At 38.7% G+C, this 25,400-nt stretch overlaps 1 protein-coding gene across 3 annotated transcripts in view; it reads left to right on the top strand.

The window, feature by feature from the left end:
• MEGF10 (multiple EGF like domains 10) overlaps positions 1-25,400 on the top strand; it is a 397,687-nt gene that overhangs the window by 299,520 nt on the left and 72,767 nt on the right. For all 3 annotated transcript variants that reach the window (XM_030927482.1, XM_030927483.1, XM_030927484.1), the window contains one exon: positions 5,864-5,956. In XM_030927482.1, coding sequence (XP_030783342.1) covers positions 5,864-5,956 — 93 coding nt within the window. The remainder of the gene's footprint in view (positions 1-5,863; positions 5,957-25,400) is intronic.

Genomic DNA, 25,400 nt, shown 5'->3' with positions numbered 1-25,400 from the left:
TCTCTTTCATGAGATGCTCTTGATCTCACCCCAGTTAGAATTAACTACTTCCACAGTCCCCACAGTATTGTTGTAACAGTTTTATTGAGATGTAATTCACATACCATACAATTCAACCATTTAAAGTGTACAATTCACCCATTTTTAGTGTATTCACAAAGTTGTACAGCCGTCACACAATCAAGTTTTGAATATTTTTATCATCTCAATACAACCCTTATACCTATTAGCCATCAATTCATATTAACCCACAGCCCTAGACAAATAACTGCTATCCTGTCTATCCATATGGTGTTGTCCATTTGGACATTTCAAATAAATTGAATTATTCAGTATGCTCTCACAGTATTTTTCTGAAACCTCTCTTATTATCCCTGGATTCTACTCTGCATTTATTGAGTTTGATGGATCTATATCAGATTTCCTTTGACGACTAGGAGTTCCCAGTCTGCCATCTTTGTATACACAGTAGTGCCTATCAATGTTCCTAATGCATCAGTAAATATTAAACAGAAGAAAAAAGAGAATTACCTTTCCTTTTTATAAACAAACATAATAGGGTAGGCTGCAATATAATGTTTGGAAATATGAAAGCAAAATGGTTCCTGTGCACTTGTAGTAGCAATTAGATTTTGTAAGGATTTTGCATGTAATTGTCCTCAGACAAAAGTGTGGGGAAGATAAAGTTTATCATGGAAGTCAACTCTCTGCTTCTTTCTCCTTCTTCCTCCTTTGAATCTTTTGACTTCTGACTCCAGGCCATCTAGTATACCTGCCCTGGTATCTGACCCAGAACACCCTCTATCATCCTTTTCACCCCTGCTCCCTCTCACTTCCATTAAAATCCATCTTACATTTTGGTCCACTGGGAGTCAGGGACCTGGGTTTAATACCAACTATGAATATTGGGGAAAGTACCCATTTTCCTGATCTATTTTCTCATCTGAAAAATGCAGGAATGATGCTCAGTAAAGGCACGTTTAACTCTAAAACTCTATATTCCTCTGTAGTCACAGAATAAATGAGAGAAAATAAGATTTGTGACTTCCACTCTTTGCTCATAACATCAGCATAAAAGGAATTTCTGGGGACAGATAGGTTAGCTGGAAGGTTTGTGTCTCTATTAGACAGTTGTTTTCAAGAACTATTTTGATTCTGGAAACATTTTCCATATTAATTTAAATAAATATATTCTTTAAGACAATGGTATATACTGTCTTTAGAGATATAATTGGTTTATAAAGAAGTCTTTAGTCTGTCTACTCTTCCTTTTACTTTTTTGGCATCACTAGGTGAAAATCCAAAGGGAATTGTATGTGGCAGAAGAAAAACTATTGAGTATAGTTAATGGTTGTCAGTATTAAAGCCAAGTATTTACAAGTAAAAGGAATGAGGTCCATGTCATTGGTAATGGGATTTAAATGGATTTAGGAACTAAGACTGAAACAGGAGCCTAATTAGAGAAGATTCCAGGGTCATCATGTCAGTGCCCACCTGTCCATCAGGCAGACAGAGTGTCCACAGCTTTCGCTTCAAAGACGTGGCCTGTTCTTCTCATCAGTGTCTCTTGCCTCCTAGTTCTTGAGGGAAAAGACGTCTTGGCTGCCCCGTGCAGCTTGCTGTGTCTGAAGGAGCATACTGAGTGCAGGTTGAGATTCAGCTTATGTCTGGCCTCTAAAAAAGATTCAGACTCAGAATATGATATTTAATGATTTTCTTAAAGATGGGTGCAGAAAAGAAATCATATTAGATAGATTATCTTTGGTTGGGTTATTCTAGTTTTAATTGCCCTTTTAAAAATAAGAAGAAAGGACATGGGTAGGGAATAAAATATCTATTCCCATTCATGGGACAGCCGCACTTATAATGGTTCCTTTGTACCTATTCTTTGTATCTCAGCTACTGAACATTTGCTAAGTGGATCTCTGTTCCTTTTTGTCTTTTCTAGTTCACTTTGGGGTTTTCTACGTGAACAATTAATGTCTTTAGCCTACATTGGTTTTTCATGTGGAGCATGTTAGTTATAGAAGCAGCACCCAGAGTAGGTGGCATCTGAAGCTGAATGGGGGAGGTAAGACCAAGATAGTAATTGAGCTCAGCTAATCTCTTGGTGGTGGAGTGGGCGTCTGTGTCATGCATGTGCCATAGTCAGTGTTTCTGCACCTTGGTGAGTTAGCACATTAGAGAATATAGAGAGTTCTATAGCTTACTCTGTCCTCCTCTGTTGCTTCCTTTTGCTCTTTGCCGTCTTTGATGAGGTTTGTTGCTGGATGTGGAGAGCCCAGAGATGGTGGAAAAGGGCATGGAGCAGAGATGGCACTTGTATAAGGGAGTCTAATGTGTGAAGATTCTCCATCATAGAAGTAGGATTTTATGTTCTTTCCTTTTAGACTCCATCCCAACAATATTTCTCATCATTTAGATCATTATTTGCCTTTAGGCATCAATGCGGAGAGGTGATTCTATTGGCTTTAGCTTTAATTAAGAAAAAATAAATCATTAGGGAAGCAGATTCCCTCTTCCAATTCCTAATTAACTTACAGGCAAATTTGTTTTCTGCTAATGACACATCCACATTTTGTTTCAGACTTTGGCCAAATGTTAGCTCAAGGTTTTCATAAATGTAATCCATATTTTAAAATTACCATCACGGATTTAAAAAAATTATTATAATTGACTGAACTTCTTGGAATTCATTTCATAAAACACAAAGTTTGCACTATCGAGAATCACACATGAGAACATTGTGTGATTATCGAGCAATCTCACAGTGTTCTGAAGCAGGTCTCCTTTGATTCTGCACATAGAAATCTACTTATTATCTTTTTTGGAGTTAACAAAATAAGAGCAACAAAAAAACAATGGCTTGGGATCCAACCAAATGCAATTCTGATTCTTACTTCTCTGGAACATATGCTTAACTTATGCATTTATTTACACATTCTAATAAGTACTATCTTGATATTAGAGCAAAGTGCTAGGCTGGCTTGCTCAATCTTACCTTTCTTACCAGTTGATTCAGGCGGACCTCAATTGGTGTCACCCAGGAGTTAGGAGTCAACACAACTACAATTAAAACCAAATTTTAATTTCCAGCTTCTGTGGCGTATATCAAATAAATAGTGTTTGGGAGAGAAAGACGAGTCGAGTGGTAAAAAGTGAAAATGAAGATAAAAGGTGAAAAAAATGAAAGGATAGAGAAGAAAGGGAGAGCAGCGAATTGAGACCTGTATAGAATACCGGAAACATTCTCCCCTCGTAGCCAGCTCCTTGCCAGATGAATGCAAAACTCTAGGTTGCTCTGATGGAATCCAGCTTTTTGAGTACCCAGAAGTTTTCAAATTCTCAAATGATAATATTAATTATTTTGTCCAATAAAATCTTACATAGATGCCCAAGATAAAAAGCAATTTAAGTTGTATTAATATAAATCTACCATATAAATGAACATTTATAGCATTTCTTTAGTATGAAGTTAATTTGTGAGAACTACACTGTTAAACACAAAAGTTTGAAATTCAAGAATATGGAGAATACTTCCTTTCATCAGCCACTACATTCAATTTCTGTGTTTGTTTTAAATGCACAGTGTCAAAGAAGTCTTGTTTCACATTAAAGGCAAAGAGTATCTAATTTTTAAAACTTCTGAAATATTCAAACAGAATTTTAGTAGCTTTACTATGTTGATGAAGGATAATTGATGAACTTGGGTCTGAAGGCTGTTAACTGTAATAGTTGCAAACATAGATGCCATCAGTACCTAAGACAAGTGGGAGGCAAACCCTCTTGTTTTGACATATTTATAGTGGGTGCCAGAGCTCTCACTGGTGGAAGAGTTCCCTGTACCCATGCTGCCATTGAACACAGTGTGAGATGGCATCCAGAGCATACCCCGCACTGTTAGACCCAAGCCTACTGTGGCATTTAGTTGAACTTTGCACACTCAAGTATCGTAGTTTGCTGGCTTTAGGTATGTACATACCTAAATTTTAACAAAAGAACAGTACCTTGTGCTTACAAATGAATGACATCTACAAGTTCAAACACAAACCTAGAGGTGGAAGGAGACACTGAACCCTGAAGTTGGCACATATTGACTTAACTTGGCAGCAAAAATCAAAATAATGCAGGGCCAGTGTGTTCATATGTTACAGGCAAGTTCTGCTTTTAATTACAATGAAATATGTAATTGTCTGACTCAAATATTATGAGGTTGCTAAACACTTCCTTCAAGCTCTAGTATCAGAAAATTCTACCCTGGACCAGAGTCCCAAGCTCACCAGTCCTGGTATTCCTCACTAAATCGCCTAGGTGCTAAAGAGTTATTCTGATGAGAGCAAGAGAGCTTGTATTTTCCAAAATTTATGGCCACTTTATTTCATTGTGGTGTCATCTCCCTGTTGGTTTCTTATAACAAATGTATACTTTTCATTAAACTATTCCTAGCGAATTCTCAGAATAAAGCCCCAATACCTTAATTTGGTTTTCAGGGTCTCCCTCTCTACCTTGCAAAGCTATTGCCCCAAACACTGCCCCCAACATAACATTTCTTTTGTTTTTCTTTTTACCTGTTGCTTTTGCTTTCTCTTCACCTAAAATGCCCACCCTTATATATCTCCATGTCTCAATCTTATGATCAAGACCTTAGAAGTAGTCATTTATGGTTCAGCAGTATATATGCACTGTGTATGTGTGCACATGTGTATATATACATATATACACATACATATTAAACATACACCTTAGTGCATAAATCACATATATTAATACTAATGACATGGAAATATTATTGTCATTATATTAAGTGAAAAGCACATTGAAAAATATGATTCTATTTTTTTGAGGAGAAAAATATGTAGGAAAAAATTCCTGAAGGTTCTACATCCACAAAAATGTTACCAGTTTGAGCTACTGGAGATAAGGCTTATTTTACTTATTGGTGTTTTATATATTTGGGCAGTAAGTCTTTTGTAATAAGACATGCACTAATAAAATGCATCTCTAAAGTACATAGCACCTCATACCACCCTTAAATAAAATTTTAGAATATCTGAACCCCAAACCCTTTAAGTTGTTCTCACAATTATGCATATATCCAGATATTTTAAATAATGTTTAACCAATGTGCATGGTACTAAGGTTGATGATAATGCTAAGATTTGGCACAGCGTATTTTAATGCCTATTTTGGAAATCATCAGACTGTCCATTCACTCACGTTTGCAGTGATGCCCCTTTGTCTGCAAGGGTAGAGTACACCTAAGATATTTACTAACGAAAGAGCATTGAGATTTACTGTTTTCCAAAGACCTGGGTGGCATTTTTCAAATATCCTCCTCAACAGAAAAAGAGCAAGCAATTCTGCTGTGTCATAGTTGTGAACAACGTGTTCACAAAGAAGTGTGACTATAGTTTCTGGTGAATGTATTAGTGAAAAAAATCATAACACATAATCATAATACTCCCCATCCACTCTGTCACTCCGAGGCCCCGACATCCTGCTTTGTGGTTTGTTTCTCCACATAGGCTCCTTCTGACACAAAAAGGATATATTTGATACTCACTGATAATTTTTTTAAAGAGTGAATAAGGCAATTTTCCTTGAAACGTCTTTTCTAATTGAGCATGAAGTAGAATAGAATAGTAGAAATGATGGGATTTATTTGGCGATACTAAAATAAGAAGGGGAATTGTTTGGTCCTACAGCAGACTGTAAGAGGGCTGAGGAATGGATTGAAGAAAATTATCAAGCATGCATGTTGTTTTTAAGTGATACTTGAGACTTGGATGTGCAACAGCTGTGTTGTTGGCTTTTTTTTTTCTTGTGCCAACTTTCTTTATTTGATTGATTTTCTCTCTGACAGCCCACTGTGCTGATAAATGTGTCCACGGTCGCTGTATTGCTCCAAACACCTGTCAGTGTGAGCCTGGCTGGGGAGGGACCAACTGCTCCAGTGGTAAGTTTCCACCTGCTGTTGTCTGTCTCGGGATGTTTTTGCTCTAGGGGCCTCCTTGTCTGCAGATGACCCTGGGTCATACTTTCCCTCTTCATCTCTACACAGAGCGTAGTGTGAATGCCACGTCCATCTCAGTCATACCGTTTCTTTTAAATCTGTACATGTACATATACATTATTTGTTAATTAAGTATAAAGAAAAGTTCTTGGAAAGAAGGAAACTTCCGCAATCATACAACAGCTCATACTTCTGTGGATGTGAATGCGTTTTCTAGAGTAGGGTCCACAATTTAGACTCCTTACCTCAGTAAGGCAGTTGTGGTAACATAGCTATTGTATCCTAACTTCTGTTTTTACCTGTTGATTTCTCCAAGAAAATTTCTTGGTGGTTAAAATTTACCACCTGTTGGTTTTTAACTCAGAAGTGAAATTGGTATTTTTGATGCTAACATATCTTTTTGTCTCTGCATTCTGAGATGCAAATAACTGAGTACTTGTTCAGATAACTTTAGGGAGACTTATCTGTCATAAATGAAAATTCATGAACATTTTGGTACTTGTTAAATCAATTCCTAACATAGTATATCATTTGTCTCCATTGTGTTAGAATTATAATTCTAAAATGATGGTATTTTGGACTCAAAGCAGTCTACACCTAACATTTCATATTCATTATTGTAAAGATTATATCATGGAATGTCATGTAATACAGTTGCTTTTCTAAATTTCCCAGTTTAAACCAAAATCTTCTGGCTAACTTGTTGCTGTGCACATAATTGCATCCACTTCCTTTTCCTTTATACTTCTTTTTTCGCCTTGAGAAACGTGAGAAGGAATTAAAGTGCAACTAAATTGTAATGCGTGAAACATTACATTTAGAAAAAGGAAACAATCGTTTTAAAAAGTTAGCAAGTTCGCATGACAGCACAAATTTCTCTTCGTTGCCATCAAGGAATTTTTTGAAATTAGTCTGAATGGACTTATTTCAATAAGCTGATTTTAAAAATTTTTACTTGCTTACTTTGGAATTGGGGAGATTATTTATCTTGCTAGGACTACTTGTTTCGGACTTGTGATCTCTTGGCTCTCCTTGAAGCAGCATCTCCAGGGGAAGCCCTTGTGCCGTCTGTGCACAGAACGCTTGGTGTGAAAGAGCCTTTTTACTGTACCTTAAACTGACTGGGAGTGTGTGTGTGTGTGTGTGTGTGTGTACGCGCGCGCATATGTGTGTGTCTTTCTGCCCCTGACAGGCTTCTCAATTCCAGGGAAAAACTGTCTTGCAGGGTTTTGTTTTGCTTCTGTTAGAAATCAGGAGGAGAGTGGGCATTTTGTTCACATGCCATTAAGGCAAAATGTTTGGGATGTGGGATTTGGCTCATGTCCATTTTTCTGGCCGACTGACCTCAAATGTGATGTTGCTTTCATTAACTTTTCCAGTTTAAAAATCAGTTGTGCCTAGACATCTTGAAGAAAAATAACATTATTATAAACTAGTGGGATGGGAAGAGTGGGCATCTTCGTCATTTGAAACTGTGTGGTTTGCCACTAATTCCAGGACAAAAAAGCTACAGAATAGCTTCAGTTGTATTCATACTTTGTCTCCTAAGAACTGCAGACTACCTTGAGCTGAGGGCTCAGACTGAAGAGCGTTTGTGTAAGCAAAACAAAAGCCTACATGGGTTTCAGACTCTCTAGAACTGATTAGGACCTTCTAGAAAATAAACTGTTGCTTTATTTTGGAGTTTAATGGAGACTCTAGAATTCTGAGAACAGATGTTCTTGAACACTGAAATATGATACTGAGGCAACTTTTAGTTTATTTTTTACAAGTCATGTTTGGCTTTATGATGAACAAAACCATAAATAAACATGAACAGATGTCTGAAATGTTTAAAGGTGTTCTGAGAAAAACATTTCTGATACCTTTTTAAGCAGGTAAAAAATGATATTCTGAGCTGAACCCAGAATATGGGTCTTGCTATCTGGGTTTTGTCTGTGGCAATCAGCCTAATATCAGGAAATATATCATTTTGTTTATTCTTGACCAGATAATTCTGGAACCAAAATCTATTGTCTAGTAATATGCTACTTAGCAGAGTTTAAATGGCCTAATTTCAAAGGATTCTATTTCCATCTCCCCTCCTCTTTGGTTATTGTTATGCATCAATTTGATGGTGTACGTTAGATCCATAAAATAATTGCTTTGATAATTAGACTGGCTCCTTGTATCACTTATGGTACAATCAGGAGACAGAAACCACAGTTATTTTTAAATTTTTTAAGTATAAATTTGTTTTATTTTGGAACACTTTTAGACTTATAGAAAAGTTGCAAAGATAGTACAGAGCTCCTGTGCGCTCAAACCCAGCCTCCCCCATTGTTAACTTCTTAAATTATTATTAGTTTGTCAAAACTGGGTAACTGACAGTAGTATATTACTATTAAATCAACTGCAGATGTTATTTGAATTTTATCAGTTTTTCCACTAATGTCCTCTTTCTCTTCCAGATTCCAGCTCAGACCAACACACTACATTTCACTGTCATGTCTCCCCTGTCTTCTCTGGTCTGTGACAGTTTCTCAGTCTTTCCTTGTTTTCATGACCTTGAAATTGATAGTCTGGAGGAGAACTGGCCAGGTATCCTGTAGAATGTTCCCCAATCTGCGTTTGTCTGGTGTTTTTCTCATGATCAGACATGGGTTATGAGTTTTGAAGAGAATACAGGAGTTGAAGTGCTCTTTCTCTTCACATTATGTCATGATATCCATGTGACATCACTGATGTCATCACTTGGTTAACCTTCATCAGTTGGTTGAGGTAGTGTGCTAGGCTTCTCCACATAAACTTACAATTTTCCCCTTTCTGTACTCTACTCTGTAGAAGCAAGTAACTAAGTCTATCCTACCTTTAGGGATGAATGGGCAGGACTCAAGTTCCATGTCTTTGAGGAAGGAATATCTGCCTATATTATTTGGAGTTTTTCTGTAAGGAAGATTTGTTTCTTCTCCTGCATTTATTCAAACATTTATTTATATCAGTAAGGACTCATGTGTATTGATTTGACATTTTGGGTTATAAAACAGTATAACAAAATTTATTTTGTTGCCCAGGTCATTCCAGCTTTGGCCATTGTGTACTTTTTTTGTTTTGTTTTTAGACGGAGTCTCGCTCTGTCACCCAAGCTGGAGTGCAATGGCACAATCTTGGCTCACTGCAACCTCTGCCTCCTGGGTTCAAGCAATTCTCATGCTTCAGCCTCCCTAGTAGCTGGGCTTACAGGCATGTGCTGCCACACCTGGCTAATTTTTGTAGTTTTAGCAGAGATGGGGTTTCACCATGTTGGCCAGGCTGGTCTCGAAGTCCTGACCTCAGGTGATCCACCCACCTCGACCTCCAAAAATGCTGGGATTACAGGTGTGAGCCACTGCACCCAACCCATTGTGTCCCTTTGACATGACTCATCTTTTTGATTTTGAGTGCTTTCTTAATTTCTGGTGCTAGAAGATATTCCAGGCTCATATTTTATTTTTCCTGCTGCAGCCCTAAAATGAACAATTTTTCAAAGGAGCCTTGGTACTTTTTATTGTAGAGTGGTATATATAAACCAAGATCTAGGTGCTGGTGTGGTCATTGCTACTAGGACACAAAGTAACTTCAAAGGAGAAAGTTAAATATAAAGAATTATTAACTAACTATAACAGGAGATTGGAGTAATGGGGGATGGACTAGTTAGAAGTAGATAGATCTCTAGAGAATATAGGAATAGCAGCTATAAGAAGGAACCACTACCCCTAGGGTGGAGATAGAATGTCCAAAGAAGAAACCCCACTAAGGGTGTGATCCAGAACTGCTGGAGAGGGCACGGCCACAGCTCACTCAGATTCAGAGAGGCTGCTGTGGTACTATTCTAGCAGAACTTGCTGGAAATATGCCCTAGAACTTTTATAGGACTTTTGAAAAAAACTCTTCATGGAAAAGTCTCACCAGAAGCACTCTGCTATAAAAAAGGGGAAGTTGTTGGCTGATGGGTGCTGCTAGCCACAGTGTACTACAGGAGCTAGATGCTAGAGAAGCTGTCCATGCTGCAAGAACTTGGTTCTGGATAAGCAATTTGTGCTACAAAAACAAGGCATTGGAAAAGCCATAGGTGCTCCAGGAGCCAGGTACTGTAGCAGCCGTCGGCACTGTGCTTACATTGCAGAAGCTTGGTGCTTTACGAGCTAGCGCACTACGTGCTCTGAGTGCCCTGGAACTAGAATGGAAAACTCCTTTTGCAATGTCTTTCTAGCGCCCCTGATTGAAAATACATAACAGTTGGCCAACTGGCAATAGAAAAATATTTGGAAGGCACATATCCATTTATGTAGAGCAGGCAATGAAGGATAAATTTAGAGCTGAAAGGCAGTAAGTTGATAACTGTTGATGTACACTCCTTTGGTTACCCAACTCCTATATGCACCCTCCACACGTTTGCATTCCTATACATTAAAAAACCCTGTATTTCCACCTAGTATACAGCAATTTATCTTAGAAGTGAACATGCTCATACTCTCTTCCTAAAATGAGGAGATGCAAGTCCCAACATTCATTGGATTCATTGCTGGTTATATTAAATTTTTTTCAAATTAAGTCACAGTTCCGCTGAATATTCTGTTTCCTAGATACTAAAGCTAACTTGCAACAACTAGCATATAAAATGAAAAGGAACAAAAGAAAATAGCAAATAAAAATAAACATATACATATAACAAACAAGTAACAAACATTAAGAGCTATTGCAAACGTCTTTCATGTAATTGGTCACAGGATGATAACTGATATTTATGGCTTCTCTCTTCTACTTCCCATCCCATATTTCCCCCACTCTCAGCCCAAACTTCAGTTACTTGGGGTTATTTACCTGGTGGAGTGGCTCAAACCTCCATTACTGAAAGATCTGCATTCCTATTTGTCCTGCCTTTTTTTAATTGTTGACATTTCTCATCAACGTTTATTATTGGCATGGGAGTATTAAGAGGTAATCCACAGGATCCATGGTTCCAGTCATAGTTCTTCCCTCCCAGTTTTCCCTTGAAACCCAGATTTCCCAATCTGGATCAATCACTCCAACCAGACTATTAACTCCTTTTATTGACATTAGGAGTCTAAAATGGTCAGATGGTAACCAACTGATAACCGTCATACATAGCTATCTTTTTTTTTTTCCTTTCTAAAATACATGGGTGATTAAGGGACTGCCAAATACCTTCAAATGTCCAGTTCCACAAAGGCTTCTCTTTGAGATTTGATATGTCTGTTTACCTTGGCAGCTGAGGGAAGGGTTCCTGCCTGTGACATAGTCAGTGTTCCTGGCTTTCCTAGGTCTCAATGTATTCTCTGTATAAAAAACCAGGCATGTCAGAGAATTGTAAAAAGTTTGTTCTCCCAGAATGAAATCATGATTTATTTGACTAGACTTAGACATATTCCTTCTTTTTAAATTGGATTAAAATTATTGTTTTAAAAAAGCACACGTGTTTTACCTTTATTGACATCTTAATGCGTATCCTAGCTTTTATGAGTGAATGACATTAATCTATTTTATGTCATCTCCTTCTCCCCTCCCCTCTTTCCTGCTCTAGCTCTGTTCTTTCCTCCATCATTTATCTGCTCATGCATCAATCCTCCATTGCTCTTCTCCTCTCACGGGATGATAAACAACTCCTGGAGGGCAAAGGCCATGTGTTACTAATCTCTGTAAGCCTCCATTGTGCCTGGCATGTGGTTGGAGCACAGTAAAGCTTCCATTTAATTAGACTGAAGGAACCAAATGATTCTATATGATTCTGAGAAGGTCATTCATGTATTCATTTTGTGAACTTTCATTGAATGATTACTGTGTGCAAGGGACTGCACTGAATGCTTGGGATAAAGGAACAAATGAGGAATGGTTGCTGCTCTGACAGAACTCATAGCTTGGGAGAAAGATAAAGTGAAAGAAAGAGAACTGTCTCTGTAGAAGAGGTAGATTGAGGGAAACTGGATGGAGTCAGATAAGGTAGTGAGAGATTTTCTGAGTGGATGAGGGAGAGAAGAGCTAAGAGTATACAGCCCTTCACTTTCAGGTGGGAACAGAAAACAGATTGCTATAGACTACTCTTTCAGAAACTTCTCTGAGAAGCCAAGGAGAGGAAGCAAAGAAATAGAGAGTTAGTAAGAAGTAAGTGTAGGGTCAAGAAAAAGTTGTTTTTTTTTAAGCTTTTGTCTGTGTTTTAAGGTGAAAAAGACTCAGAACCTGAGAAGATGGTGAAAGAAAAGAGGGAGAGTCTGGAGACCGGATTGAGAGAGTGGATTGTGGAATAGAGGCAATAAGGCTCCTGAGAAGACAGCTGGGAGATGGGATGGGATCCTGGGCACTGACTGAGAGATTAGCAAGGAGTACTTCCCATTCCCAACAGAATGAGGAAGAAAAGCATGGCCAGAATAGGTGTAAACAGGTTTCTAGGTGTCAGGGGTGCTGGTGGGCAATGGGGAGGAGAATCTGAAGAAGTCGATATCAGATGACCTTCCTTCTCTTGATAAACTGGCAGGAGAGAGTCTGCTGACATAAAAGGGGGCAGAAGGGCGGTTACATTGATGATGATGATAGTAATAGTTCATCTTTATTGAGCACTTGGTATGCAAGCATCATTATAAGAGCTTTACAGGAATTACTCTCTTAATGGCCACAACATACTATGAGATGGTTGCAGTTATTGTTCCTAATTTACAGATGAGGAAACGGAGGTGCAGAACATTTAGGTGACTTGCCGGAATTTATATATCTAGTAAGTGGTGGAGCCAAACTTGCATCTCATTCAGAGCCAGTAACTTTAATTACTGTGGTATGGGTCCTCTGGAAGTTGGAAAACAGGTTTACTGAAAGTAGCAAGAGTCAAAAACAGTGAGGAGAATGAGAGCAGGAGACAGGGGCAGACAACACCGGATGATTATGAAAACAAACCCTCTGAGAGATACTGAGGGCCCGTTAATATTAGAGATGATGAATTCATAATGGCACCCATCTAGACTTTCCTCACTCATAATTTGGTGAATGTTGGGGCAGATTCTATTTATACTCCTTTTCAAGTCTGTGATTTTATGTACAACTTACTTTAATCAATATGTATATGCAACTCCTGAGATCTTTCTTTGTGATGGAAACCCTTTAAACCTTTTGTATGAATAGCAATAACACATTTGTTTTCTTAAGCCATATAATCCTATTTATAATTTTCCAAACATCTATAGAGAAATCTATTTCACCTACAGCTATAGGGCACAAATGGTAGAGTCCTAAATCAGCCAGCATATGGTTTTCAAATGCTTGTCCCTCGGGCTCTTTGCTTTTGACATTAGTACCACATAGAGGCAAAAATAGAAATTAACTTTGGTCTAGAAACTCCAGACTTGGGTTTTATTGAGTCACTAATAGCATTCTTGGTTAAATATACTTGGCAGTAGTGAAAATATGCCTAGGAGGCAAGATTAGCTTAAACATTTTCAGGTGCAGTGTAAGGAACACTGATAACCTTTTGTGTAAAGCAGGCATGATGTACAGCATGGAGAAAGTAGTAAGATTTTGCCTGCGGGATATTCGAATGGGGGAATCCATTTGAAAGATATTACCAGCCAGAAACGTAAGGCTCAAAAAGCTGACATACTTCCTAGCAAAGTCTGCCATAAAGATCTATTGACTGGCAACAATGGTGGGATCGATGCTGTCTGCGGAGAGCAGACGCTGGGAGCCCAGTCCTCACTGCAAGTCGTTAACAGGCCTGTCGCGCTGTCAGAATTACTTTAGAAATCAGGTTGATGGAGCAGCAAGAATAAGAGTAAATCAGTTGGGTTCACTGCTGTTGGGGGCAGGATGATGATGATAACTGGGAAGGATTGGGTTCTGAACAGTTCATCAGAATGGTCCCAAAGGTAGTTTCACTGATGGACCATCCAAATAGTTTGATAGAGGTCACAGACAGAAACTGCTGATTTTGCCTTTCCTAAGGAGTCCAAAATTTGGGCTGTTCTTTCCCACTTTCAGGAGGGGCAAAGAACTACTAACAGTACCCTCCATCACCCATCCTGGAATGGAATTGCCATCCTCCTAGCTGCTCTTCTTTCTGTGATGTTTTTGTGCCTCCCTTTCCTCATGCTTTGAACAAAGATAAGAATATCTATTATACTCATAGGCTTGTGGGGATTAAATGAGGACTTAACAGGTATTCTCCAGTGCTGTGCCTGGCAGTATATAATGACAAGTAAATGCTACTTACGATTCCTTGTGTGACAAACATAGCTTACATCACATTTCTTCACACATGGCCCAGTCTTTTGACCGAACAGAGGAGGGGGCAGCCCTTTGTGACGTCTCTTCTTGTCTCACAGGCCACATCCTTCTTTATTTACTTATTTATTTTTGAGACTGGGTCTCGCTCTGTCACCCAAGCTGAAGTACAGGGGTGTGACCATAGCTCACTGCAGCCTCGACCTCCCAGGATCATGCCATCTTCCCACCTCAGCCTCCCGAGTAGCTGGGACAACAGGCACACACCACCAAGCCCAGCTAATTTTCCAATTTTTTGTAAAGGCAGGGTCTCCCCATGTCTCCCATGCAGGTCCCTACTCTGGGGCTCAAATGATCCTCCTGCCTCAGCCTCCTAAAGTGTTGGGAATTACAGGCATGGGCCACCATGCCTGGCCCCCTACTCTGCTTTAAATGGAGCCTCTCTTTGTCCACAGTTCCTTGCCACGAGATTCCTCAGACAGAAGACCTGGTAAAGTTTTATTTTATATTTATTTATTTATTTATTTATTTATTTATTTATTTATTTATTTATCTATCTGGTTCATTATTTCCAACCTCTGATCACAGATGTCCTTACCAGATGAAATCAAGTCCAGTGTATATTGCTTCTGGCATAGTAAGAATACTAATGATGTTTAAATTACTTGTGCTAGTGAGTTCATGCAGTGGCTTTAAAGATAAGACTGGCCTGTCATGTTGTTTAACTCCACTTCATATCATTCATTGATTTTTCTTTTTTTTTTTGATACTTGGTGCAATATTCATTTTTCAGCAAATCTCGTTGGTTCAACTCCAAAATATAACCCAATCCAACCTCTTCTCATTATCTGTACTGCTGCCACTCCAGTCCATGCCACATTCTCTCTAAACTGGTGATCTCAATACTCTCCTTGCTGGTCTTCCTGCTTCTTCCTCAGATGCCACCGAGTCAATTCTCTACGACCAGAGTGAGACCAGCGTGATCTTGTAAAAATGTACTTTAGAGCATGCTGCTCTCCTTCCCAAAACCAGCCGGAATTTCCCCTTGCAGTTAGAATAAACTCCAGAGCTCTGAGCACGATCCATCCAGTCATGCTTGATCTATTTCTTCCTGTTTCCCTGATGCCTTCTCATTCTTCTACCTTTCAGGACATCACAGTGCTCAGCCTCTGCCTTTCATTTTTAGAACACACTATTTTTATTTTTGCCTTTGCACTCACTATTTCCTCTGCTCAGAATAATACTCTTCTCCCTGGTTCTTTATATGGCTGGCTTCTTCTTCTTTTTTTTTTTTTTTGAAACAGAGTCTCACTGTGTTGCTCAGGCTGGAGTGCAGCGGCACAATCTCAACTCACTGCAACCTCTGCCTCCTGGGTTCAAGTGATTCTCCTGTCTCAGCATCCTGAGTAGCTGGGATTACAGGCGCCCACCACCACGCCTGACTAATTTTTGTGTTTTTAGTAGATAGGGGATTTCACCATGTTGGCCAGGCTGATCTCGAACTCCTGACCTCAAGAGATCTGCCCACCTCAGCATCTTTCCAAAGTGCTGAAATTACGAGTGTGAGGCACCACGCCTGGCCACATGGCTGGCTTCTGTAGGTCAATTAGTCAGCCTAAGTGCCACCACCATACAGACACTATCTCTGACCTCCATATGCAAAGACTATGACCCTATTACTCTGTATCACATCTCCTTTTTAATGTTTTTAAATAGGCACTTTCTCAAAATACTTGATTTGTTTACTTTTTTTTCTTATCTGTCTCCCCTCCAGGATGTAAGCCCCATGAAAACATGGATTTTGTCTGTTTTATCTCTGCTGTCTAGCTGTCATTGAATGTGTAGCACAGTCCTGGGCGCACAGTTATGCTTAACAAGTATTTGTGGATGGAAGGAATGATAGCATAAATGTGCCAGGAGCAGTGACAGATATAAAAATGAGATAGGAGAGATGAGTAAGACACTGCCTCTTCTTTCGAGGGGCCCTTAGGTTGATAGAGGAGCTGAAGTGTATAAACAAACAGATCATCAAAGCATCTGGAGCATCCAGGGAGGAACAGACCAAAGGTCTTTGACAGAGAGGGCATGACGCGAAGTCTTTCCTTCAGTCGCCTAAGGTTGCCCAGGCTCCTGTGGCTTCGGGACGCACAGGAAGCCTGTGGCTGTGTGCAGTGTAGACACATTCTTTTTTTTTTTTGAGACAGAGTCTCCCATTGTCATGCAGGCTAGAGTGCAGTGGTGTGATCTTGGCTCACTGCAACCCCTGCCTCCCGGGTTCAAGCGATTCTCCTGCCTCAGCCTCCCAAGTAGCTGGGATTACAGGTGCCTGCCACCACGCCCAGCTAATTTTTTATATTTTTAGTAGAGGCGGGATTTCACCATGTTGGCCAGTCTGGTCTCGAACTCCTGACCTCATGATTCGCCCACCTTGGCCTCCCAAAGTGCTGGGATTACAGGTGTGAGCCACCGCACCCGGCTGACATGTTCATTCTTAATGACTTAGCAGAAGATCCTCTGGCCATAGACTGGTAGCTGCAATGAAATTGTAGAAGCCAGGCAAGATGTGCTGGGTGTGGTTCCCGTGAACTTTGAGGAAAATGTGGATCTGGGAGTTCCTCACCCTCAAGAGAGAATAGATTATAGTGTAAACATCAAGGTTATTATTGAGATAGAGGAGTGACTTCTGAAATGGTGGCCCCATGATTAAGCAAGGTGTTTGAAAATCGGCCCTTGTGTGAGTGGAGAATGTTTAACAATTTTGCTATCTAAACTTTCTCATATTACTTCTCAAGGTGGAAATTCTATGTGAGGACGTAGAACTTAGTTGTTAAATTTGTACCCAAATGGTGTGCAAATGCATACAAAGTGCAAATGAACAGTAAGAGATTAGGCAAAGAAATGCAGACTACAAATTATTTCTAATCACGTAGCGATGAGTCATATTTCATTAATCTTTTTAGACTCCTCTTTAATCAAATAAACAGCAGGAAATAACAGCCTGGTTTAAAAGAATGTTTGTACAGGGAGCAGAAATATTAGATCATAAATCTTTATAGCTTCTTTCATATAAACATATACATGAAACATATACAAACCATTTTCTGACTGTACCTATGTGCTTGCTGGCTGCTGTGCTCAGAGTAAAGTGATGATATGTACGGGATGGTGCTGTACATACCTTGTTTGTTTGTTTCCCTCTCCTATTGTCTTGGACTACTGCCCGATCCTAATAGAGCCACGTGTATCTTGTCTCAGGGGGTTATACTGTCCATTGTCCATTGGCTGAAACTAGTTGTTCTGGTTTATTTATTAATTAATTAATTTATTTATTTTGAGACAAGAGTCTCAGTCTGTCACTCAGGCTGGAGTGCAGGTGGTGCGATCTTGACAGACTGCAACTTCTACCTCCTGGGTTCAAGCGATTCTCCTGCCTCAGCCTCCTGAGTAGCTGGGACTACGGGAGCCCACCACCGTGCTCGGCTGATTTTTGTATTTTTAGTAGAGGAGGGGTTTCACCATGTGGGCCAGGCTGGTCTCAAACTCCTGACCTCAAATGATCCACCCACCTCGGTCTCCCAACGTGCTGAAATTACAGACATGAGCCACTGTGCCCAGCCTGTTCTGGTTTACTTTTATAATTCAGCTTCTTTCTTGGCTATATCTGATATCTATTGTTTGTGACCGTGTTAAAGAACTTTTTAAAACACTTGAAAATTTCCTAAGGTCAGAATTTTCCCAGCAAAAGCTAATCACTCTTTTTCTTTCTTTGATCAAAGTATTTTTAAAATTCATACACAACCTAGTTAATTTTAATGAGTTTGAACATTTGTGCCTATAGCCTGAAGAAAATTAAGTGTTCTTGAGATGGATAAAACTCGTAAAGGGCAGAAGTAAAAAGACGATAATATTTTTCCTAGTTATAGACTATTCCAGTAGGACAAATAGTAGAGGTTATAAGAACATAGCTCTTGGTCCGTAAATAAACGGTGTCATCTTAAAATTCAGTGAAAACCAAATGGTTTTACTACTCACTATTTTTGCATAAAACTAGTGGAGGTAGGTAGCTTGTAAAGAAAGTCTAAATTTTAATGGAATTGATTTGAACTTGATGTTAGTATATAATTGGAAATTTTTGTTCATACATTAAAGAAAAGCAGCCACTTAAAAAAAGAAACTTATGTGGTAAAATCAGTATTATGTAAGCAGATTTATCCATGCTTTAAATTAGTTTTAGAATATTTAGAACAGATAAGAGTTTAAAACACTTTTAAGACAGAAGATACTATAAGCAAAGTTAAAGGAGAAGTGAGAGATTAGGAAAATATTTTTGCAACATAATTAGACAGACAAATGATTATTATATAAAATATGTAAAGAACCCCCACAAATCAATAAGTAAAAGAACCTCTGAACTTTAAAATAGGCAAAGGGTAGGATAAGGTAATTCAGAGGTGAGAAAGCTGATTGACCAATAAACATGACAATATGCTAATCCTTGTAATAACAGGAAAGTACATAATAAACAAGATGTCATTTCTCACCATCAGATTGGCAATGGTTAAGAAGTCTGGCAATGGTTCAAAAGTTAAGCTTTGCCAAGGATGTGAAAGGAAGCTTCCACATACCACTTCCATGAAGGTAAATTGGTAGAGTAACTTTAGAGATCAATTTGACTATGTCTAGAGTAGAATTTTAATGTGTGGACCATGTAATCCAGCAATTTTATTTCTACTTCTTTATAATTTGTTTATGTATTTTGGGGAAACGTATATTAGGAGATATATTATTTGCATCTTTTTAACAGTGAAATTTTGGAAACAACTAAAAATGTTTGTGTATGTGGGAAGAGGTAAATTTTTTGGAGGCTGTTAATATGGTGAAATGTTACATAACAGTTTATAGTATAATAATGAACTCCATTACTATAAACTTGTATATAGCATTTCATTATATTAGCAGATGTATCATTATTAATCAGCTTATAGTCCTAGCTATCGAGGAGGCTGAGGTGGGGGTATTGCTTGAGCCCAGGAGTTCAAGGCTGCAGTGAGCTAGGCTCACTGCCACTGCACTCCAGCCTCAGAGACAGAGTGAGATCCTGTCTCAAAAATAAATAAATAAGAATAAAAAGTAAATCTCAATATCATAATATTGGGTGATAACAAAAGATTCACCACAACATAAACATTTTATATAAAACTAATAAATATATAAAATAATTCTATATCTTATTTCTAAATACATCCCCCCCCACACACAGACTAGAAGGACATATATTAAAACTATCACAGTGTTTACCTTTGGGGTAAAGGGTAGGGAAAGAGCTGAGAACCAGGCACGAAGGAGTCAAATAGGACTTTATCTGCCATGTTTCATTTCTTGAATTCAACAATGAAACAAATGTTATACAATGTTCATAAACAGTTAAGTCTCTGCTGTGGGTACATGAGCCTTTGTTATAGCATTATTTGTAGTCTCTCATAGTCCCATCGTTTAAATTTTTTTTCTCAAGAAAACTATATTAAATCTTTCAGACCATCCAATTAGCATTGAGGATTCTAGTTTTCTTACTCTGGGATTTTAGGGAAGTCATTGAAAGCCTCTATCCTTTATCCTCACATGTCCAGAAGGAAGATAATAAGCATTTTCACAATGGCAGTCCTGAATGTTTATCCTTTAATATTCACCTCAAATCCTACTTCTTCTTCTGGGAAACCTTCTCTTCCCCTCCTTTCTCTCCTCTGCCCAAAGGTGCATGGACATAAGTCCTCTATGTTCCTCAGCAATGTGTGCAATCCTGTATCTTGTAACACGTAGCACATTCTTCTGTGATAAATCTCACTGTGGGCCAGTCTCTTGTAATAGATAAATAAATCTTAGCTATGGTATGTGTCTTGGTAAGGAGCAAGTAGTAAGTGCTCAATAAATAGAATTTTGTAGCCAAAGAAGATGCTTAACATATTTTTAAAGAAAGAATAAATGATCAAAAGAATAAAACTATGACAAGACTTTTAACAGCAAGGTATCTTATAAGGGCTCCTGAGGTTGTTATTATTCTTTTGATGTCAGTGAATGAATATAATCCTCCCAAATTATGTAATTTTAGCTGACAAGTTATATCCTTGAGATTTTTCTGCACCATGAATAGCATCATCAATATGTTGTCATAGAGATACATCAACATTTACACTTCAGCACAATAGAGAATAAATATTTCACACCTCTTTTTCTGGTTAATAATTTGAGATAAGCTCACATTGAAGTTATAAAATGACAGTTCATGCTTTGAAAATTCATTTAACAAACATTTTTAAAGAAGAATAAAGGTTCTCTCTCAGTCACTGAATAAAATTAATATAAACAGCACTGAGTGGTTGTCCACGGTGATCGCTGGCACTCTGTCAGCTCTCCAGAGGGGTTTTTGACATGTGAAGGACATGGGGTTTTAATGCTTTCAGAGTATCTGGAAAATACATTTTTATTGTTCTTCTTCATGGATGGAAAAGCTTTATAAAGTTGTTTTATTTTTAAAGTGCTTGATGTTTTGAATGAGGATCTTTTCTTCACCATTAACAAAGGGAATGACACACCACAGCCTTGTTAGCCTGAAGCACAAGGAATGAAATCACAGGGAGATAAAAGACCCTGAGGGAACTGAGGCTTAAGAAGAAAGGGTGTATGTTTCAGGAAGAACCATGTTTTTCTATCCTTTGAGACAGTGGAAAATTATTTTGGTCTCCTCTAAAAGGCACTCTGTAGAGAGATTTTCTTGAAAGTGACTTATTTGTACTTTGCCTATGTTTTAGACTATAAAGTATTAAATTTTCTTCTCTATTAATTTATCTCATAGTCATGGATTTTCCTATATTTAAAGTCCATGGGGGAACATTATAGCCAAACTTCATGTAAATATATATTGTCAAGTCAGTATACCGATTTTGATGCATCCTAATAAATACTTGATATTTATATTTTTTTTGTTTTTGAAACAGAGTCTCACTGTTGCCTAGGCTGGAGTGCAGTGGTGTGATCTTGGCTTAAGTGATTCTCCTGCCTCAGCCTCCTGAGTACTGGGATTACAGGTGTGCATCACCATGCATGGCTAATTTTCGTATTTTCAGTAGTGACAGGATTTCGCTCTGTTGGTGAGGTTGGTCTCCAACTCCTGACCTGAGGTGTTCTGCCTGACTCAACCTCCCAAAGTGCTGGAATTACAGGTGTGAGCCACTGTGCCGGACCGACATTTATAATATTGAAGGCACATGTAGTGTTCGTTATTGCAAACAGTAACACCAGTGGGGTTAGTTATGTATTATAAGCGGACATCTCTTTCCCTATGATAAGCTTGAGTTCTAAGATTTGATGTGTTATCCCACTGTAAGTATCTGGTAGAGATATATCTTAAAGTTCTTGACCCCTATGCAATTCAACAATTAGATCCTAAGGCTATTAAACTAAGACTTTAAAACAACAACAACAACAACAACAACAACAACAACAACAACCTGGCTGTGTGTGGTGGCTCATGACTATAATCCCTGCACTTTGGGAGGCCCAGGCAGGAGCACTGCTTGAGGCCAGGAATTCAAGACCAGCCTGGGCATCATAGTGAGACCTTGTCTCTACAAAATATTTTTAAAAATTAGCTGGGCATGGTAGCATGTGCTTGTATTTCCAGCTACTCTAGAGGCTGAGGTGGGAGGATCAATCAAGCCCAGGAGTGAGAGGTTACAGTGAGCTATGTTTGTGCCACTGTACTCCAGTCTAGGTAGCACAGCGAGACCGCTCTAAAAACAAACAAACAAAACAAACAATAAAAAACACCTGACCTGCTCAGTTCATCTAGGGTTTATACCTAGTACAGGTACACAGAACTTGGCATTTCTGTTGCTATCTGTCATTTAGAATCAGTTCCTTTAAAAAGTGTCTTACAGTTCAAAGTGCATTTCAAGGTTGCTTCTGTTGTCTTAGTTGGTGAACCATGGGCATAGATAAACTAAAGAAAAATCAGGGTAGTGAGATTCTGTGGCACCTGTCAATTTGGCAATATTCTCCAGATTTTATTTATGACATCTTTTTATGCTAAAGTGGGGATTACTAAGAAAGTCATGTTTTTGTTTATTTCTCCTTTTATGTTTCTGAACCCTATATACAAGCCTACACTTCTGGACATACAGTCACCAGCAAGTAGGAAATGTCTAAACCCCAGTTTTTAATTGGCAATGAAGACTAAATGTAAAGTGGTTCTGGGTTTCCTTGCAGGCCTGAACTTACTCCAGTTGTCTTTGTAACAAAGAATAACAGGTTTGAGGCTTTATTTCTTTATAGAGTTACTGGGCAATTTCGTTTCTGAAATTTCACATTGTGAGAACTAAGTTGTCCTTTCCGGCATGAATGACTCACGCAAGACAAACAAATAATGCAAACAAAGGTCAGACACGTTAGTGCAGCTTCATACATAGCTGGAGGATGTTTTTCTAGGGCATTCTTTTTGCTGGGCTGGGACATCCCAATGTGCAAATCATGGAATAAAATTTCTGCTGTTACTAGATCTGTGCAGTGTCACATATCACAAAAAGTACTTTTTGTGTAATTAGTGTGTTCTGCCATCTTCATTTTACAAAAAAATAAAAGTTGGGGACTACCCCAAGGTTTTGTAGCAGTGAATTGGCCGTGGGCCAGCTAGGGCCCAGGTCTAGCCAATGTAAAGAGGCTACAGCCCCTCCTTGAGCCAGCTAGTGATTGAGGAATTTTGTAACAAGGTGAACATGATGGTAAACATCACTTCTTTCTTAAAGGGCAAAATGAGTTCATCTGTTTTTATCAATTGCTTGGTTGGTTGCTGATGGAGTCCTTTAGATGAGACAAGTATTAATGTATCCTTATTCCTTCCTCCAGAGCACCTCTCCATTTAACATTTCTGTTTATCTCTAATGATGCCCCCTTTCTTGTCCTACATGAAGAAAGGAGATTTACTATATTCTCTACATGTGTTCAAAGATTTTTTCTAATGCCTTGTTTTTTGTCAATACATGTGTGATTATGGGCATGATAGGATATTCCTTATCAAAACTATTCTGATGAACCTGCTGCTACAACTTGAAGCCCGGGAACTGTCATTTTAAGCAAACAACTATTATTTCTCAGATAAACAGTTGTGAGACATTTGTTCTAGAATGTTCCCCTTTGAAAACCAGGCAGAAGCAGTTAATCTGCGCTGATTCCGGTTTTGTATGTAATTGATGACTATCACTTCTTTGGGGTGGTCAGTGTGGTATAAGGGATGATTGCAGCTTTGGAGACATTGCATTGATGGACTTGGGTTGAACCCTTGCTTTTGCCACTGGAATGCCAAGTGGCTTTGAACAAATGGCCGACTGAGTTCATTTTGCAAATGGAAATATTGGAATAATTATACCTAACTCATTGAGTTATTGTGAGGTTTAAATTAAATAGCTACATAATGTCCCTCATAATGTAATAATGCCTGGCACATGTTAGAAACTCAATATATCTTATAAAGCCTCCCCTTCCACTCTCTATTTCATGTCCTTTGCATGGAAAATTGGGCCAAGGGTTTGCAGCAGGTTAGGAGAGAAGAATCTACCTAGAATTTTGATGATGATTTTATGGGTTTCTCTGCTTGTGAAAGTTATGGTGCTCTACATTCACAATCACTCTCATTTATTCACTAGATATTTTCTGAGTGCCAGCTATGTGCCAGGTACTACATAGGTCTGGTTTTCAGATCTTTATACTCTTAAAGCTAATGACATTGATACTATGTTCACAGCAAGCTTTCTAGCTTTTTTATTTGTATAGAATTGTCATAATTATTATTTTGAGACAGGATCTCACTCTGTCACGCAGTCTGGAGTGCAGTGGCACCATCTCAGTTCACTGCAGCCTCGACCTCCTGGACTCAAGCAATCCTTCCTCCTCAGCCTCCTGCGTAGCTGGGACTACAGGTGCATGCCACCACATCCAGCTAATTTTTGTATCTTTTGTAGAGATGGGTTTTCACCATGTTACCCAGGCTGGTCTCGAACTCTTGAGCTCAAGCAATCCGCCCACCTCAGCCTCCCAAAGTGCTGGAATTACAAGTATAAGCCACCATGCCCAGCCTACATAGAATTATTATCAGCTTCTAGAAGCTTTTCAAATGTGGCTATCTCTTTAATTTTATTTTCTCTTTGAGAAATGTCTTATGTTCTCACTACTGAGATAATTTCTTTCTCAGTGTCCCTAAATACTGAGTAATTGGTTGACCCCAAAGCCTTACTCAGTGAATCATTAATCATTTGTTGCTCTGCCTTAGAAAGAGTGCTGGTTTCATATTAGATGAGGAATATAATGGTGGAATATTATACTTAACTGAGACATAATTTCAGTACTTCAGGAGCAGAATGGCCTCATGTAAAGCCCTTGACTTTTTGTGTGCAGAAAGCCTTGGGTTTGAGTACTGATGCCCCCACTGATTAGTTTTGGGACATTTTATCTAAATATTCTAATCCTAAATATCCTCTATGTGCTTGTCATAATTGTCATGAGGAGTAGAAATAGGTATAATCCAGTCAGAATGGTTACTATTAAAAAGTCAAAAAATAACAGATGCTGGCGAGGTTGTGGAGAAAAGGGAATACCCTGTTGGTTGGAGTGTAAATTAGTTCAATTATTGTGGAAGACAGTGTGATGATTCTTCAAAGAGCTGAACGCAGAACTACCATTCGACCCAGCAATCCCATTATTGGGTATATATCCAGAGGAATATAAATTGTTCTAACATAAAGATACATGCACGTCAATGTTCACTGCAGCCCTGTTCACAATAGCAAAGACATGGAATCAACCTAAATGGCCATCAGTGGCAGATTGGACAAAGAAAAGGTGCCACAAATACACCATGGAATACTGTGCAGCCATATAAAAGAATGAGATCATGTTCTTTGCAGGGGCATGAATGGAGCTGGAGGCCATTTTCCTTAGCGAACTAATGCGAGAACAGAAAACCAAATACTGCATGTTCTCAGTTATAAGTGGGAGCTAAATATTGAGAACACATGGACACATTAAGAGGAACAATGGACACTGAGGCCTATTGGCATGTGGAGGTGGGAGGAGGGAGAGGATCAGAAAAAAGTAA

The sequence above is a fragment of the Rhinopithecus roxellana genome, chromosome 3 (genome assembly GCF_007565055.1).
Source record: "Rhinopithecus roxellana isolate Shanxi Qingling chromosome 3, ASM756505v1, whole genome shotgun sequence".
NCBI classification, from domain to species: Eukaryota; Metazoa; Chordata; class Mammalia; order Primates; family Cercopithecidae; genus Rhinopithecus; species Rhinopithecus roxellana.
The sequence above is the reverse complement of the archived record's forward strand: the minus strand, read 5'-3'. Positions and strand labels throughout refer to the sequence as shown.